The sequence below is a fragment of the Mustela erminea genome, chromosome 9 (assembly GCF_009829155.1).
Source record: "Mustela erminea isolate mMusErm1 chromosome 9, mMusErm1.Pri, whole genome shotgun sequence".
Lineage (NCBI taxonomy): Eukaryota > Metazoa > Chordata > Mammalia > Carnivora > Mustelidae > Mustela > Mustela erminea.
The window spans coordinates 42,408,865-42,428,844 of NC_045622.1; the positions used below are offsets into that span (position 1 = coordinate 42,408,865).

At 36.2% G+C, this 19,980-nt stretch overlaps 1 protein-coding gene across 2 annotated transcripts in view; it reads left to right on the plus strand.

The window, feature by feature from the left end:
* The window catches only part of GRM5 (glutamate metabotropic receptor 5), a 563,943-nt gene that overhangs the window by 469,386 nt on the left and 74,577 nt on the right, over positions 1 to 19,980 (plus strand). For both annotated transcript variants that reach the window (XM_032358929.1, XM_032358930.1), the window contains 2 exons: positions 8,852 to 9,020; positions 14,604 to 14,730. In XM_032358929.1, the coding sequence (XP_032214820.1) occupies positions 8,852 to 9,020; positions 14,604 to 14,730 (296 nt within the window). The remainder of the gene's footprint in view (positions 1 to 8,851; positions 9,021 to 14,603; positions 14,731 to 19,980) is intronic.

Genomic DNA, 19,980 nt, shown 5'->3' on the forward strand with positions numbered 1-19,980 from the left:
CTATTTTATTTTGGTTTTGAATGCTATATAAAATTCATTTTTTAAAAATTTCAGTATAGGGCGCCTGGGTGGCTCAATGGGTTAGGCCACTGCCTTCCGCTCAGGTCATGATCTCAGGGTCCTGGGATCGAGTCCCGCATCGGGCTCTCTGCTCAGCAGGGAGCCTGCTTCCTCCTCTCTCTCTCTGCCTGCCTCTCTGCCTGCTTGTAATCTCTCTCTGTCAAATAAATAAATAAATCTTTAAAAAAAAATTTTTCAGTATATTTTGACTATGAACTGGGGCCAGTTAAGGGAGAGATAGAAGGAGAGGCAAAGAGAAAGGAGAAAGAAAGCAGAGATATTACAGAAGACAGGTCACACATATCTCACAGTGTTGAGAAGGAAGTTTCAAGAGCAGAAACATGCAGAAAATAAGGAGGCTCAGTGAGAGAGAGCAAGAGAGCAAGACAGTGAGAAAAAATAATGGGATACAACTACAGGGAGCCATTATGTGTTTTAATTTTTACTTAAAATCTAAGAGTATTTTTCAACACTCAGTTTCTCTCACTTATGATGGAGAATAAAATCTATATCCCATCTCTGAAAATTGAATGAATTCATACCAATTGACAAGGGAGAAATATTTTAATGGGGAATTGTTTTTACCTGTTTCTTTTTCTAATGTAGGGCGACCAGAGATTTTTACAGCAGTGTTATAATTTCACTGACAGAACGACTAGTGATACCATCTCTGTATTTCTCTTGTAGACAAGAGATAATTACCCGAGATCTAAAGGCTAATTCCCTGAGGAGGATTCATTACCTCTTACACAGTTAAAACAGGTTGACAGGTTTGAACCAAAATTAAGGTTTAACTTTTCTTGAAATCCCTTCCTGTCAAATATAACATTTTCCACTCTATACAGTTTTCATATTTATTTTGCAAAAATTAGATCTCTCCACATTTTACCATTTCTCCTACATAAAACAGAGTTCTGCAATCAAGGAGCAATGAAAGTTGATTCCTCACTTTGTCAGATAGATATAGAGCAGTCTAATGGAGAAGACATTGGACTTGAAGTCTAAAGGCTGAGTTTCTCTTCGCTCTGTCACTTGCACACTCCACAATATGGTACCATTCAATGACCTCACCAAGCTTCGGTTCCATTATCTGTAAAATTCAGAGTATGAATAGGCCTTGCGAGAGTTAAAGATAGGTAGGAGTGGCATGAGGGCTTCTTTGGCGTGAGCAGTAAAACTCGCACAACCCTTCAAATCAGCAGCAGCAAAGAAAGAAGCTTGCTGACACCAATAATTCTTTCTTTTTCCCAGCCTAGAATGTTCAAAGCTTTTATTTGCTCACAGAGTCTTTATTGGCTCACACAGAGTACTTTTGAAAGTCTCAGGAGCCCATATATTTGAAGTAGTCAGTGACATATATATAAGTTTCTTTTTTAGCCTTAGTGTTCTATTTTTTATTATCTCAACTCATTGTATGCATAGTAGCCATTGGAAAGTGGGATAACGTGGGAAGGTTTAGGACTCAGTTATGTATCCTGTAGACTGTATTTTGGGTTTAGAAGTGAACTTGAGATATCTACTCAAAATTGTTACTTACTGCAAATAAAACATTTTAGGATGATCCTTAAGCTACTGAAGAGCTAACACAATTTAAGAATGAATTAATGTTCTGAAAAAGACACTACTGTAAAATATTGTGATTGGGAGTAAAAACAGAATGGTATCATTTTATAGTGTAGATCCAAAAAGACTACGTCGGATTTTTTCTTAACATTTCCTTACTGAGCATTGGTCTGAATATGGTAATCTGGTCACTGGAACCCAAAAGCTAGAAAGTTTTCCATCCGTGTCAATTTCCAGATAGCCAACTATGCTGAGCATGGAAAGACGGAGGGGGCATTTATCAAAGCCCGTCTGTCAATCCTATAAATCCTAGGAGGTAAAAGCATAGATTTCCACATAAAGACATTGTGTACCTAAGACATACCCATATTTATGTCTACAGGAGCTGATAGTGATGGTATTGCCGATCCACTGTCCTGGAAATTATCTCAAAAATGCTTCTCTGGAAATGTTCTTGCACACAAGAAATATCTTACAAATAAGAGCATTAATTTTTCCTCTTTACATCTCTATCCCCATACTCAAAATGAGAACAATAGCTAATAAAGGCTGAGAACTCACAAGGTATTAGTATCTTCCAGTATTTTTACATTGCATGAGGGCTTTAGAAACTATTTTCAGACTTATTTTATTTTATTTTATTTTATTCCAGCTAATTAACATACAGTGTTATATTAGTTTCAGGTGTACAGTATAGTAACAAAAATTCCATACATCATCCAGTGCTCATCACAACAGGTGCACTCCTTAATCCCCATCACCTAAATCACCCACCCCCAACCCATGTCTCCCTGGTAACCATCAGTTTGTTCTCTATAACTATTTCTTGATTTATATCTCCCTCTCTCCCTTTTCTCCCTTTGCTAGTTGTTTTATTTCTTAAATTCCACATTTGAGTGAAATCATGTGGTATTTGTCTTTCACTGACTGATTGTGTATGTGTCATATATATGTATGTATATATACATATACATGACATATACATATATACATACATGCACACACACATTAAACATTAATGTTTAATTAAACACACATTAAACATTAAACTTTATCCATTTACCAATCAATATAATCAATAGACATTTGGGCTGCTTCTATATTTGCAATATCCATTATTGTAGATAATGCTGCTACAGACATAAGGGTGCATGTAGCCCTTTTAATTAGTGTTTTTTGTTTTTTGTTTCCTTTGGATAAATACTCAGTAGTGTGATTGCTGCATCTTAGGACGCTTCTGTTTTTACCTTTCGAGGAGCCACCATACTGTTTTCCAGTGTGGCTGCAGCAGTTCACATTCCCACCAATAGTGCACAAGAGCTCCCCTTTCTCCACACCCTTGCCAACACCTGTTGTTTTTTGCGTTGTTGATTTTAGCCACTCTGACAGGTGTGACGTGATATTGCATTGTAGTTTTGATTTGCATTTCCCTGATGGTAAGTGATTATGAACATCTTTCCGTGTGTCTGTTAGCTGTCTAAATGTCTTCTTTGGAGAAATGTCTTTTCATGTCTTTTGCCACTTTTTCATTGGAGTGTTTGTTTACTGGGTGTTGACTTTTATAAGTTCTTTATATATTTTAGATGCCAGTCCTTCATAAGATATGTTACTTGCAGATATCTTCTCCCATTCCAAAGGTTGCCTTTTAGTTCTGTTGATTGTTTCCTTCACTGTGCAGAACATTTTCATTTTGATGAAGTCCCAACAGTTTGCTTTTGCTTTTGTTTCCCTTGCCTCAGGAGATGTATGTAGAAGAATGTTGCTATGGCTGATGTCAGAGAAATTACTTCCTGTCCCCTCTTCAAGGATTTTTATGGTTTCGGGTCTCATGTTTAGGTCTTTAATCCACTTTGAGTTTATTTTTTTGAATGGTAAGAGAAAGTGGTTCTGTTTCATTCTTTTGCATATTGCTGTCCGGTTTTCCCAGCACTACTTGCTGAAGAGAATGTCTTTTCTCCATTGGATATTCTTTCCTGGTTTTATGAAGATTAATTGACTATATAGTTGTGGATTTATTTCTGGGTTTTCTATTCTATTATGTTGATCTCTGTGTCTATTTTTATGCTACTACCATACTGTCTTGGTCAATACAGCTTTTTCATATAACTTAAAGTCCAAAATTTTGATACATCCAACTTTGCTTGGCTTTTCCAAGGTCGCTTTGGCTGTTTTGGGTCTTTTGTGGTTCATATAAATTTTAGCATCGTTTGTTCTAGCTATGTGGAAAATGCTGTTAGTATTTTGATAGGGATTGCATTAAATGTAAACATTGCTTTCAGTAGTATAGACATTTTAAACTTATTTTTTCTTCCAACCCATGAGTTGGAAATGTTTTTCCATTTCCATTTTTCCATGGAAATGGAAAGTTTTTCCATTTCTTTGTGTCCTCTTCAATTTCTGTCATCAGTGTTTTATACTTTTCAGAGTATAGGTCTTTAAATTCTTTGTTAGGTTTATTCCTAGGTATCTTATTATATTGGTGCCATTGTAAATGGGATTCTTTTCTTAATTTCTCTTTCTGCTGCTTCCTTATTGGCATATAGACATGGAGCAGATTTCTGTACATTGATTTTGCATCCTATGACTCTACTGAATTTGCTTATCAGTTCTAGCTGTTTCTTGGTGGAATGTTCTGGGTTTTCTTTATGTAGTATGATGTCATTTGCAAATAGTAAAAGTTTTACTTCCATCTCACCGATTTGGATGCCTTGTTGTTGTTGTTGTTGTTGTTTTATTGTTGTCTGATTGCTGTAGCTAGGACTTCCAGTATTATGCTGAACAAAAGTCATGTGGGGTGCTTGGCTGGCTCAGTTGGTAAAACATGTGGCTCTTAATCTTGGGACCATGAGTTTGAGTTCCATGTTGGGTGTAAGAGATTGGTTAGAAAAATTTTTTTTTTAATTTTTAGATAAAGATCTTATTTATTTATGTACTTATTTATTATTTAAAGAGCATGCTAGCGTGTGTGGAAGGAAGGGGTCAGGTGAGGGAGATGGAGGTGGGAGAGAACCTCCACGAGACTTGCCTGTACTCAGAGCTGATTGCAGGCCTCTATCCTGCTGCCAGATCATGACCTGAGCTGAAACCAAGAGTCAGATGCTCAACTAACTAAGCCATCAAGGTAACCCAAATAAAATTCTTTTTAAAGTGTGGATATCCTTGTCTTGTTCCTAATCTTAGGGGGAAAATTGTCAGTTTTTCCCCATTAAGGATGATGTTAGCTATTGATTTTTCATATATGGTCTTTATCATGTTGAGGTATGTTCCCTCTAAAGCTACTTTGCTGAGAGTTTTTATCATAAATGGATGTTGTACTTTGACAAAAGCCTTTTCAGCATCTATTGAAATGATTATATGGTTTTTATCCTTTCTCTTACTGATGTGATATATCACATTGATTGATTTGGGACTATTGAACCAATTCTGCAATCCAGAATTATCCCATTTGACCATGGTGAATGATTTTTTTTAATATATTGTTGAATCTGGTTTTCTAGTGTTTTGTTGAGAATTTTTACATCTATGTGCATCAGGGATATTGACCTGTACTTCTCTTTTTTAGTGGTTTTTTTATCTGGTTTTGGTATTAGAGTAATGCTAGCCTCATAGAATGAGTTTGGGAGTTTTCCTTCTAATTCTGTTTTTTTAGAATAGTTTGAGAAGAATAGGTATTAAGTCTTCTTGAAGTGTTTGGTAGAATTTGCAATGAAGCCATCTGGTCCTGCTTTTCTTTGTGGGACTTTTTGGGATTTCTGATTCACTTTTTCTGTTGGTTATTGATCTGTTCAAATTTTGTATTTCTTCCTGCTTCAGTTTTGGTAGCTTATATGTTTCTAGAAATTTACCCATTTCTTCTAAGTTGTCCATTTTATTGGCATATAGTTTTCTTAATATGCCCTTAAAATTATTTACATTTTTATGTGTTGGTTTTTATTTCTCCTCTCTCACTTATGAATTTATTTATTTGAATCCTTTCTCTTTTTTTCCTTGATAAATTCGGGTAGAGGTTTATCAATTTTACTGATTGTTTTCAAAAAACCAGGTCCTGCTTTCATTGATTTGTTCTTTGTTGTTGTTGTTGTTGATTTCTTTTTTGTGGTTGTTTTTTGTTTTTTGTTTTTTAGTTTCCATATCATTTATTTATGCTCTAATCTTTATTATTTCCTTTCTTCTGCTGGTTTTAGGTTTTTTTGTTCTTTTTCTAGTTCCTTTCAGTGTAAGGATGTTTATTTGAGGCTTTCCTGGCTTGTTGAGGGAGGCCTATATGGCTATTCCCTCTTAGAACTGCTTCTACTGCATCCCAAAGGATTTAGACTATTGTGTTTTCATTTTCATTTGTTTTCATATTTTTTTTATCCTTTCTCTTATGTCCTAAAAATGAACCGTTCATTTTCTAGTAGCATGTTATTTAACCTCCATGTATTTATAGTCTTTCCAGGCTTTTTGTTGTAATTATCTTCTGGTTTCATAGTGTTGTGGTCAGAAAAGATGCCTGGTATGACTGATTTTCTTGAATTTGTTGAGGTTTGTTTTGTGGGCTAATATGTGATCTATTCTGGAGAATGTTCCTGGTGCACTTACAAAGAATTTGTATTCTGCTGTTTTAGGATGGAAGGTTCTGAATACATCTGTTAAATCCATCTGTTCCAGTGTGTCATATAAAACTATTGTTTCCTTGTTGATTTTCTGTTTAGATGATCTGTCCATTGATGCAAGTGTGGTGTTAAAGTCCCCTACTATTATTGTATTATTATAGATTAGTTCCTTTATATTTGTTATTAACTGTTTTATGTATTTGGGTGCTCCTATGTTGGATGTTGGATTATTATATGTCCCCTTCTTTGTCCTTTTTTCAGTCTGTGTTTTAAAGTCTATTTTGTCAGAGATAAGTATTGGCTATTCCAGCTTTCCTTTGACATCAATTTGCATAATAAATGTTTCTCCATCCCCTCACTTTCAATCTTCAGGTGTCTTTAGCTCTAAAAGGAATCCCTTGTAGGCAGAATATAGATGGGTCTTGTTTTTTATCCATTCTGTCACCTTATGTCTTTTGATTTGAGCATTTACTCCATTTACATTAAAGTAGTTATTGACAGATATGGACTTATTGTTATTTTCTTATTTGTTTTGTGGTTGTTTCTGAAAATTTTCCTTTTTCTTTTCTTTCTTTTATGTTTTGCTGATTTTCTTTAGAGATATATTTGGATTTCTTTCCTTTTATTCTTTGCATATTTATTAGTGGTTTTTGACATATGGTCACCATTAGGTTTGCATATATCCTTTTCTGCATATAATAGTCTATATCAAGTCAATGGTCCATTTAAGATTGAATCCATTTTTAGATAGATATATGTTATTATATTTTATATCGTTTTATTTTGTGAGTTCCTTGACTGATTTTTATGGGAATATTAATTTTTACTGCTTTCGTGTTTCCACTATACTTTCACTGTTAGCTGTGTTTTCCACTTAAACACTCCCCTTTAATGTAAAGAAAGGGGAACTCTCTTACACTGGTGGTGGAAATGCAAGTTGGTAGCCACTTTGGAAAACAGTGTGGAAATTCCTCAAAAAAATTAAAAATAGAGTTACCCTATGACCCAGCAATTGCCCTACTGGGTATTTACCCCAAAGATACAGATGTAGTGAAAAGAAGGGCCATCTGTATTCCAATGTTCATAGCAGCAATGGCCACAGTCACCAAACTGTGAAAAGAACCAAGATACCCTTCAACAGACGAATGAATAAAGATGTGGTCCATATATATAATGGAATATTACTCAGCCATCAGAAAGGATGAATACCCAAATTTACATCAACATGAATGGGACTGGAAGAGATTAAGCTGAGCAAAATAATCAAGCAGAAAAAGTCAATTATCAAATTATCAAAAAACTCCTGCATTGGGAGATATGGTATGAGCTGGGGTTTTGTCCAGTCTTCTTGAGGAAGTGGCCTGTCATGCTGGGATTTAGGCAAGACTGACTGGGAAGGACTGACTGAAACATGGGTCAGAGTTTCTTAAGAAAGTTAGGTAATGAGTGGTCCGTGTTGGGCTGGATACCACAGGTAGCTCTGTGTTTATGCTGAAGGGCAGTGCAGGGAAATGGCACTTCCCATTTCCTTCATTCTTGTGAATGGTGCTTCTTTAGGACATGCTCCAAAATGAGCAGATAATCTCACCACTCTGTGCCCTAAGAACTCTTCAGCTATCTGATTCCATGCTGCATGTCTGCAAGTTATTTACCTGCCTCTTCTACAAGAGTAGCCCCAATATCTTCCAGGTTCTCCTGGGCCCAAGCCCACTGACCTTTAGAATGTTAGGCTTTAAGCCCCACCCTTTGCAAGAACTCATGAAATTCAGGCCTTCTTACCCTCCAAGTCAATTGGTATGGGGATTTGTTTTCCTCATGCAGTCCCTGTGTGTTAGTCTGTCTCTCACCCTTCTCTGCAACAGTGGCTGCCTCCGCACCACAGCAGCCATAACCTCTTTCTCCCAAACTGAGTCTCCATGCTTCCTACCTTTTATCTTTAGTTATGGAGTTTCTTCTTCCAGTCTTCAGATTTATTTCTAGGGTATTTAAGATGATTTGATAATTATCTAATTGTACTTGAGGGGCAAGACAAGTCTAGGATCCTCCTACTCTGCTGTCATCTTCCAACCTCATAAATTCCTTTCAGACTTACTGTAAACATCATTCCTGAAAGTATCTTTTATATAATAAGTTTAGCCATTGATAAAAGGAAAAGTAAGATCATCCCCTATCCAGATTATATCCACATTCCCTAAAGCTGAAGACAAGATTAGAGGCTTACCAAATTTCTTACTTGGTTAGTAAAGGAAAATTTTGTCATTTTATTTGAGTGGAGATTAAAAAAAAAAAAAAAAACCTTTCTACCTTTTTTAGAAGCCTAACAGTAGTACTTGTTTAAACTTCTTGAAGTTATTTCAAAACTGTCTTTCATCCTGCTGAGGTCAAGTCACCTTCTCACATGGGATTATCTTCTATTTCAGGTATAAGCTTGATGGTAAAAAGAAAAAAAAAAAGGTCTCTTAAGAGAAAGTGAAGCAAACAGGCTTTTTTGTTATTCTCAGCTTAGTATCATGGAAAATTCCAGTGTCACTAATATGACAGTAGATACATTTTTGGGGAATGAAATCTATTGCTTTTTCATCACTGAAAACTTATATCATTAGCTAAATTATCATTATATTCTTGTTCCTAAGGTATGAAATAATGAATTTCAAGGAAATGGGAAAAGATTATTTTGATTACATCAATGTTGGAAGCTGGGACAATGGAGAATTAAAAATGGATGATGATGAAGTATGGTCCAAGAAAAACAACATCATCAGATCTGTGTGCAGTGAACCATGTGAGAAAGGCCAGATAAAGGTAAAATAGAGTCTTTTTTTTTAATTTTTGTCATAAATTCAAAAGTTCATTATCATTGGTTATTTCTTTTAAAAAAAGATTTATTTATTTGAGAGAGAATGCGTGGGTGTGTGTGCATGCTGTGGAGGGAGGTTGGAAGAGCAGAGGGAGAGGAAGAGGGAAAGAATCCCAAGAAGACTCTGCACTGAGCGTGGAGCCTGACACAGGGTTCAATCTCACAACCTGAGATCATGACCTGAGCAGAAACAAGGAGTTGCACACTCAACCAACTGGGCCACCCAGGTGCCCCATTACTGGCTATTTCTAAAACATTTAGATATTTGCTTTTTTACATTACAAGCTTACATTTACATTATAATGTCAGAAATTGTGTTTTGTGGGGTTTGGGGGGCTGTTTTTGTTTTGTTTTGTTTACTTTTCTCTCATTAATTCCTTCTGATAGTATGACCCACAATAATCTTAATAGTCAGACTGATTGAACCAGTTGTTGAGTCATGCTTCCCCACACCCTTCATACTCATGTAAGCCTTTTAAAGACATGTTTCCTGGGGATAAATAGTTCACAGTTGGAAACCACATTAATTTCAAATTAACTTAACAAATGTTTATCAAACTCCTGCTAATGTAATAGTTTATATCAATGGGGCAAAAATAAGTAACACACATTCACTGCCAGAAGATTTATAGTCTAGCTGAGGAAAAATGGGCACAAATATAAAATGCAATGACTTCATTAAGAAAGGGAAAAAAACACGTATATAAGCTCATATAAAAGAAAGGAAAAGGTTTATTCTTAGTAAAATATGAAGAACTGACCATGAAGAACTGATATGATTTCAGGGAGAGATGTGGGAAAATGATCACATATGTAGAAGGAACAGTAATAGGAAAAATATAGAAGTAGTCTATTGAAGACTGTTTTGGAATAACAGAATAATCTAGGGTACATTGCTTTAAATAGTCATTATTAAAGAGAAAGTCAAAATGATAGATTGAAGCCATATTTGTGGAGAGTTTTGAATGTCATACTAAGCAGGTTGAACTTAATTTTTATTAACTATGAGTCAGAGTAATCTTCACAAAGATGTTGGGATAAGCTGGACTATAGTTGGTGGGAGGTATGAGTAGCTATGAAACATGAATAGAGAAAGTAAGGACACTGTGATAATGGTGACAAGAAGCTTGGATTATGGAGGGAGCAGTGAGAATGGAGAGTGAGCAGGGGAGATATTTGAGAGAAATATTATATAGACAGGTATACTCAGTCAGCCCTGGTTACCAATTGGATATAGTGTTGGAGAAGAAAAGGAAGTCTATGACAATCAATCACCATTTCAATCTTAGTAACTAGAAAGTGTCATTATCAAGCACAGAAAAATGGGAATGGTTTTAGAGAAGAATAATGGGCTAGTTTAGCAGCCTGTTGATCTTGAGATATCTAGCCAATGATAGAAAACACTGGCCTACAACAATGAGAAGGCTGAAGATACAGATTTAGAAGTTAACTGACTAGAGCTGTAGTTGGAGCTGTTCAAGTAAATCGGTCACTGACCCTGAAAGAGAAAATAAAAGTAGACCAAGAATAGATCTTGAAGATCTGCTTTGAAAGCATAAAGCAAGAAGAAAAGGTAGAGTGAAAGACAACAAGGCCAGGGAGAGACAGAACGAGAGAGCACACTATCATGTTAAGTGGTGATCAGTGGAAGAGAGAGGTCAAGGAAGACAAGAACTGAGGGAAAGACAGGAAAATTGGAGTTAGCCCTTCATCTGGAGCCTTCTGAAAATAGAACTTGGATCTTAAACAAGATAAAAGGGCAACTGAGCAGCAAGAAGAATCAGGTAAGGGGCAGTCCTGGTAGTTTGAGGGCATTGAAAAGTTACTTTTAGACTGAGTAAGTTCTGGCCACAGTTACAGGAAATAAAAAGTCAGAAAAGAAAGAATGAAGATATAATAAAAATAGAAAGAAGTTTAGTTATTTGGGTATAATACCTAGGGGAAGAAAAATGATACCACAATTATTTACTTATCAAATACTTATTGAAATATTACAGTACAACATTTCAGGCAGTGTATACACCTAGAGAAGTTGGATTTACTCTTTTCAGTCAATCTCGGGTTTACCCTGTTTGGAACATTTGAGGTGTTCATTCATCGATGATTACAAATGAAACTGAAGTTATTCAGTATTGATTGTAAGATCTTTAAGAGGTGGTTCTGAAGATTTGATAAGCATAAAACCAGAAAGAAGAAAGAGAAGATAAATAAAGATAAATATATATTTATTAGTATCTGCTAAATGGCACAGTAGCTTATAGAATAGCTAAAAATTTCTGTATGTTTTGTTATGGTACAAAACAAGTGTTAATGAACCACAATTCATGTGCCAAATTCAGTCTGCTGCCTGATTATATAATTAAGTTTTGTTGAGGGGCGCCTGAGTGGCTCAGTTGGTTAAGTGTCTGACTCTTGATTTCAGCTCAGGTCTGATCTCAGGGGTCCTGGCATCAAGCCCACATTGGACGCCATGCTCAGTGGGGAGTCTGCTTGAGATTCTCTCTCCCTTTGTCTCTCCCTCAACTCATGTGCCCATGTTCTCTCTCTGTGTCTCTCTCAAATAAAGAAATAAATCTTTTTAAAAATAAAGTTTTATTGAAGTACACCATGCTCATTTCTTTATGTATTGTCTATGCCTGCTTTCATGTTATAATGAATATAGTTAAAGAGTTGAATTCCAATAGAGACTATCTGGCGCACAAAGCCAAAAGTATTTACTATCTGGTCTCTTGCAGAAAAAGTTTGCCTACCCTTAATATTCAGTGACGGTCTGCATCTTGCCCAGTCATCTTGCAATTACACTCTGTATGTGAAATTCTTTTTCGACTCACTCAGAATATTGATTGTTTGTAATTTCCATTTCCTCCTGCGGAAAGATAAGCCTGTGTAAATTATCACCAGGACATTATTTGTTTTGACTTTTCACAGCAAGACAGCTTGAACATATAACTTCACAATGCTGAAGGGCTGATTTGGGAGATATGTTAATATATACTTTTCTACCCCGTTCTATGGGGAATAACTTACATGATGGAAGAATTTGACTCCCTAGTATCATATTTTTAATACTAGTTAACCCATGATGTTTATTTAGTCTTTTTAATCCCAAATTTTATTTTCCTAACCATATATCATTTTTCACTAAATATACAATTGACAACATTTTCTTAATATGGTTTAAGGGTGTCATTGAGCAAATTCATTAAAGATGTCAACATCTCATGCTATTGTTCATATTTGTTAACTTAGTGTTGATGGAAGTATACTTGGTCTGGCAAAGGTTCAAATGTGTTATATATGGTTAATCATAAAGGAAGCATCACTACTTCCACAGTCTTCAAAAAGAATGGGAATCACTATGTAACAGAATTATCACTACCTCTTATACTCAAAATCAATGTGAAACAGAACATATATATCAAGTGAAAAAAAATCAATTCTGAATGATCAGAAACAGACATACAGAGCTGTCACCAGAATTTAAAAAAAAAAAAAAACTGTAATATTGGAATTACTTGGAAAAGGAAATGATATTATTTTGGTTTAAAAAAAAAAAAACCTGAAAAAAAATCCTGAAATTTACACACCAGTGCAAACAAAAGCATGGAAGTGAGCATATTTTTAGAAAGAAAAATGCAACCGCTTTTCTATGCCCTGCCTTGCTAAGAAAGAGAATTCTTCAATATTTCAAATTCTTGTTTGCATTACAAAGCTAGTAATTGTCCAACAATAGTTTTACCAAGTGTGGTTGAAATTACCTTAAAATCAAATTTATTTCTCTATGTATATATTTATATGCATATTACAAATAAAACAGCTAACATTTTTAGAGTGTTCTACAGTTTACAAATCACTGTGCTATTTTACTTAATCCTCAGGAAAGCCTATACAGCTAGATATTATTTTAAAAACATTGGTCTTGGGATCAGCTGGGGGACTGTTCAAAGCTGCACAACTATTTATTTAGTGGCTACAAGAAAGACTAGAACCATAGCACCTCTTGATTCTCAAGGCCAGGACTCTCTACTACATCTTTCAAAATATCATGAACCCTATCTATATTGTTTTTAAGTTTTATTTTAATTCCAGGTAGTTATACGTACAATGTTATATTAGTTTCAGGTATGCAGTATATGATCCCATGCTTCCATACATCACCTGTTCATTGTAAGCTCACTATACCTCAGTTTTCTCCCTTAAAAAAAAAAGAACAAAATAAAACCAACCACCTTAAACAGAGCCCCTGTAATGTTTTAATGAGATAACTGCATGCGGCATGCAGAAAACAGTCAATGAGTAGTAGTATTGTGAAGAATACTTAGATAGAGTAAGCAGGTCTAATTAGTGATTCTGCCTCACTTAGCTGGTTATTTTAAAGAAAGGACGATTCAGACCCTTTCATCATCATTCTCTCCTTGTGTGCTTGCAGTGTCAAGAGCCAACAAAAGGGATAGAAAATATAAAGAAAGAGGTGCCATTTCTACCAATGTGAAATAAAATTTAATTCTGAAAAAAAAAAAAAAAAAGGAAAGAGGTGCCAGATTCCAACGGTTTCTGGCTATCAGTATCCAGACATGGTTACTGTCAGTAATAGAGTCAGCATGGAGGACAAGGAATCTACGGTATAATCATCGCTGTGTCTGGTTATTGCTGGTGATTAATCACAGTTTTAATTATTTATAGGAATGTTTAATGAATGCTGTCTCTACTCCACAGAGGCTATGCATGCACCAGTGGTGGAAAAAAACAAAAGACATCCATTTCTAAAGAATAACATCTGGGAGTCCTTCAACTGCTAAATTATTTCAATTATTTCCCATTGCCTTAAAAAAACCTAATGGATGAAGGGTATATAATAGCCTCAAAGAACTTATCCACTGTCATCCCAAGCAAATCAAAGCTACTAGAGTAGGAAAGAATGAGCTGTGAGTTATTGACCCAGATTTTGAGTAGAAACAGACCAAGAGACAAACTCCAGAAAAAAAAAAAATCATGTTCTACCTCTTAATTCAGTAGAAATTCTTAATGATTTTTTAATCAATATGGGTAGATTTCTGAACTGTAGCAGGTATATGATGTTTTTGCTAACAATTATTCAACTACTGGAGGGAAGTCAAGGTAAATTCACAGAGTAAAATTTCTTAATTTCGGGTAAAGATGGACACAGACTCTGGGGAAAATTCAGTTACACACATAAATATGTAAATGACTGTATTTATATATGAGCATAAACACAGGCACTTAATTAAATATAGATATCTAAAGCTAAGTATCCAATGACTTGCATTTAATTTAATTCCAGACCCTATCACCAACTAATTTTATGATGCGGACTGATCACTTAAACTCAGCTTCCGTTTCTGTGATTATAAAATGAGAATATTAATACTTATCCTGTCTATCTGATACCATTTGAAATAATTTATGTGAAAGCCATTTCTGTTTTGCAAAGCAGCATATTTGAATAACAGATTGCTGGATTTTTCTCTATACAAAAAAATAATCAAAATTTTAAATATTTACCTTAGGTGATCCGGAAGGGGGAAGTCAGCTGTTGTTGGACCTGTACACCCTGTAAAGAAAATGAGTATGTCTTTGATGAGTACACCTGCAAGGCGTGCCAGCTGGGGTCGTGGCCCACTGATGACCTTACAGGTATATGTATCACAATGTCAGCTTGGGTACATACCTCAAAATCAACTGCAAAAGGACAAAGACATGGGTGGATGGGGTCACAACTCCAAGTATTTCTCATCTTGGTTGTCTTGTTCATGTGACGAAGAATTCCCTTAGGAACAGAAGCCTTCCCAATGCTTGGGCTAATCATAAAAACATCTCAGGAAGAGATTGGTCAATATTCCCACCTTTACCCCCAAAGTAGATCAGAATCCCTAGGTTTTCTACTGGACTTTTTCACCCCATTCTCCAGATATTCCCAGAAGATCCTAAGCAGGGCCCCAGTTAACCGTCATTTGAAGAGGAGTGGGAGAGCTATTAGCCAGGAAAAGACTAAAATATGTCATGACATATCCAAGAGCAAAAACGTAGCATGGAGTTGGGTGGAAGTTGGTCTAAAACTTTGATACTCTTCATACTTTTCCTTAGTCCAAACCAGGAAGCTCTAACTAATGAGTTTTTGAATAATGTTAGCACAAGGTAAAACTCATCTCTGCTTGGTTTTTTGTTTGTTTGTTTGTTTTTGCTATTATGGTTTGTCTTGTCTGTTTGGCTTTTGTGTTGTTTTGGTTTGGGTTCTTTTTTTCTCCCGAACATGTAAAGGGATACGTCATTGTGTTATCAAGATTATATTTCATAGCTATTTCTAATTTTTACAATACAAAAACAGAATATAATACCCTTCATCTTTTCTTCCAATTTATTCTGTAAACTTTTGTTAAATGCATATGTTACATGCCTATTTGCCTACCATTAAAATAAATATAAAGAAATAAAGCTGCAACATCTATCTTAAAGAAGTTAAAAAGGGGGTGCCTGGGTGGCTCAGTCATTTAAGCAGCTGACTTGATTTTGGCTCATGATCTTAGGCTCCTTGGACTGAACCCTACATTGGGTTCCATGCTCAGTGGAGAATCTGCCCCCCCAAATAAATAAGTAAATCTTTTTTAAAAAGAAGTTAATAAGGGAGGCAAAAAGGTAAAAATATTAGTACAATTATAATAAAAGGGAAGATTTGTGGACATGGAATATGAGGAAAGGACCTATATAATTTGGTTTTCAAGAAAAATAAGAGAAAAAACACTCCAGGCAGAGGACCCATCAAGTGGGATGTCAGGTCATGTAGTGGTTTTACAATTAACGTAGATCTCCTAGAGGCTGGGAGACTATGAAAATCAGTGTTAAACTCCATCCCTCACAGGGTGAGAGATTAACCGGGTAGTCATATTAGCAATTCCAAAAGCCTGGTTCTACAAATCCTGTGATCCTGGACCTTTCAAGATCAGTTCACATTAATGACTTTGCTTCAGTGACTGGTATTTATATGGAAGACCTCCTTTAAAAAATAAATAAATAAAACATCCGAGTGCCTTCTAATCGTACTTGAGTCCTGTTTTCATCACCAGACCATGAGCTTTCTGATAGTCATACATCCTGGTATTCCCAGAGCCAACTCAGCACTGAACACAAGCCTTCAATAGTTGAATGGATGAGTTACAGCATACACACACACACACAAACTGTGTTTAATATTAAATAAAGGAACAAGAATTTAAAAAATAAAAGCATTAGGGAAGAAATCATTTAAATTTGCAGTTCTTCTTTGAAGAAGTGAAAATTAGTTGAGGCCTAAATGAGAAATAGAAATAGCTAGCTAAGCATGGTGAGAAGGGCATTTCTAACTGAGAGAGAAGCATAGTCTGTGTATGAGTAACCAAATGGGAAAATCAGAAAGGTAGCAGGAACTAGATCATATATAACCTTCTAGAATATGTTTAGGATTTGAGTGTTTGGTATAAAGTGTAATGAGAAACCATTGCAGGGAGTGTAATAGGAAAAAAAAAAAAAACCAACATGACTGGATGTATATTTTCAAAAATAAAATTCTGATAGCTGTCCAAGAGAATAATTTGGAGAGGGATGGAATGTGGGAGAAAGGGATACAGGTTGGGTGGCTACTGCAGGCAGGGGTTCTTGGTGTCCTGGACTAAATAGCACATTGGAAGGTTGGAGATATGCTTTTGAAGTAGAATTGACAGGACATACAAGTGAACTGGCTGCAGTAGATATTATGTAAAGGTACCAAATTTTCTGCCTTGAAGACTGAAGAAATAAATGCATTCTTTGATAAAGATCAATAGTTTGGTTTGTCTTAGATCAGTTTGACATGTCTTTGAGATTTTCAGGTATGGATTAATTAATTTAACAAGCTCCTTAGTTTGAGCCAGAAAATGTAATAGGAGCTGAAAAAACAAAATATAGTCAAAGCTTCCAAGAAACTTAAAATCTAGTGGGGGAAAGCATATAAACAGTAACAACACAGTATACTTGTGCTGCAGGTAGATGAGGAAAGAACAAAGTACTATGGAAAAATGAAGGAGGGCATACTTAACATGGAGAATTGGAGGAAGTATAATCTTGGGGCACCTGGATGGCTCAGTGGGTTAAAGCCTCTGCTTTTGGCTCAGGTCATGATCCCAGGGTCCTGGGATCGAGCCCTGCATCAGGCTCTCTGCTCAGCGGGGAGATTTAAAAAAAAAAAAAAAAGGTATAATCTTGAGGCATAATCTTCAACTCACTTTTTTTAAAAAAGTGGAGAAGTTCATATTGGAATGTGTGTGCAACATCAAGGCTTTAAATGGCACCACCATTCTCTTGGGTGCCCTAACCAAAATGAAGTGCACCATCTTAGACTCTTCTTTATGCTTGGCCACCCATATCCACTCACTTGTCAAGCCTGGCTATTTGAATTTCTAAATATTCTTATTCCCTCCCCTCCTCTCCATTTGTACAACTCTTCCCTTGACCAGGTTCTCATCATTTCACATCTGAGCATTGCAGTAATTTCCCAGTGTACTTCCCTATTCCCAAATGTATGCCACAAAACTCTACAAAAGTCTACTTTTCATGTTGCTGCTGGATAATGTATCCAAAATACAGAATTGTCCTTTTACTTCATTGTTTAAGACTTAGCAGTTTCCGTATCTCTACTGGATACATTCTAAGGTTTTCAACGTGGCATACAAAATTCCCTCTCATCTCCACCCTCCTATAACCTTTCTAGTTCCAGTCACTACCACTTGGCAACTCTCATTTTACCTCCCAGCATCAAGGACTGTTTATGATACGTTATCTATACACAATACCATTTTATTCCTCTATGTCCATGCCTGTGTTATCTTCTCCGCTTGGAAGGCACTTACTCCTCTTTACTTGAGTAACTCTGACTCAATCCTTTCTTATGCCATTCAAATGTAACCTTCTCTCTGAAATCTTTGTTGATGTACTTAGACTGAGAAGTCCCCTATACTGTATTTCTAAAGCAAATTCTTCTTCCCTCTTTAGGTCAGTATTCAAACTGGATTTTAATGGCCTTTATCTTTATCTTCCTCTCCTACTGAATCATTAGTTGTCCAAGGATGTGAATCTCAATCATATTTGCATTCCCAGCATCTGACATGATGCCTAGCACAGGGGAGAAACTCAGTCAATGTATGTCAACCAGCAGGAAGATTGTGGGGAGTGTAACAAATGAAGATGAAAGTACATATTAGGGCCATCCAGTGACAACAGGCTTTAACTAAAGAGTTTGGACTTTATCCTGTAATCAGTGTAGGGCCAGTAGAGGTTTTCAAGCGGAATGAGAGGCTTTTCCTCCTGCTGCATGCATAGATGTGAGTGCATGTATATGTGGGAGTAGGGGAAGAGAAGGTGGGAGCAATAACTGCCAAACTTGGAAAGGTTTCTGCATTGATATCATGTGAAGTTTAACCTTTAATTGAGATCTACGGCATTTTTCCAAGTAGCCTATAGGTGTTTGCGACTTTGTCTCACTGACTCTGAATCAAAGTAGCAGATCCCTTGGGGCTGCTCTCTAGCCAGAAAACTGCTCTGATGACTTCAGCTCTTCCAAAGCCACCACAGAGATGCCTGGGGAATATTTTAAGTCTTCCTTCCACCCACTTGGCTTGTAGTTACTCTACTGCAGCCCCATAACATGACAGCTCAGGTCACCTCTGGGTCAGTGCCCTCATTGTGATAATAGATAGCAACTACCACATACATGATGCTTTCTACATTTCAAGAACTGTTTGAAATCTTACAAATGTTAATTTATTTAATCCTATATACCAATTCTATAAGAATGGTAGCATGGTCAAGAGATATGAGCCAACTAACAATTGAATAATTGTTCAGAAAAACAACTAAAAGTGGCAATAAACTGACATTAATATCTGTTGACATATTTATCCATATATCTGTATATTTTTGTCTATTCATATGATAGATGGCTGAAATGAAGATGACTCATTGGTAGGAAAAGGTGTTTGTGAGTGCTGGGATTATGGGTGACTTTTTCATAAACACACACACATAGGTGTGTATAAACATATATGTATATAATATTGGATTATGTTATGAGAATGTATTTCTACTAATTAGGTCATTAAAATAAATTTTAAGCTAGCCATTTTCTTTTTTTTTAGGATTTTATTTATTTACGTATTTTATTTGCCAGAGAGAGATCACAAGTAGACAGAGAGGCAGGCAGAGAGAGAAGGGGAAGCAGGCTCCCCACAGAGCCCAATTTGAGACTTGATCCCAGGACCCTGAGATCATGACCTGAGCCAAAGGCAGAGGCTTAACACACTGAGCCACCTAGGCACCCCAAAGCTAGTTATATTCTTAATAGCTATCATAAATTGGCAGGAACCAGGATGAGGAAAAGTGAGAAAGAGAATCTGACACAAAAAACAGGAAGAAGAAGAAAAAAAAAGATTTAAAAATGGAGGATGAGGGAGAGCAGAACACAACGGCCCTAATCCTACTTATTCTCACGGAGACAGCAAGTTTTTATTCTTTGTCTAACACTCTTCCGATGTCTGTGTTAGCAGGGAATAGGATAGATGGAATCCCTGCCCTCAAGGAGATGATCATCTAAATATTGATGGAGAATAGTGAAATGCTGATTGTTAACACCAGAGAATACCCAAGGGCATAGGGCCCTGTATCAGTGGAAGCAACTTAAATGAGTTTTAAGTTTGCCTCTTCCGTGAACATTGGTCATACAAGAATTAAAGGAAAGGTGGAAGTTGACCAAACTAAAATGAGAGAGAAGAGTTTGGGGCATAGAATACAAGAATTTAAAAGGAACAGAGACTATGGGGTGGAGGGAATGAGCGGGGCAAGTGAGGCAGAGGCCAATGCTTGGAGGGCTTTGTGAACCAT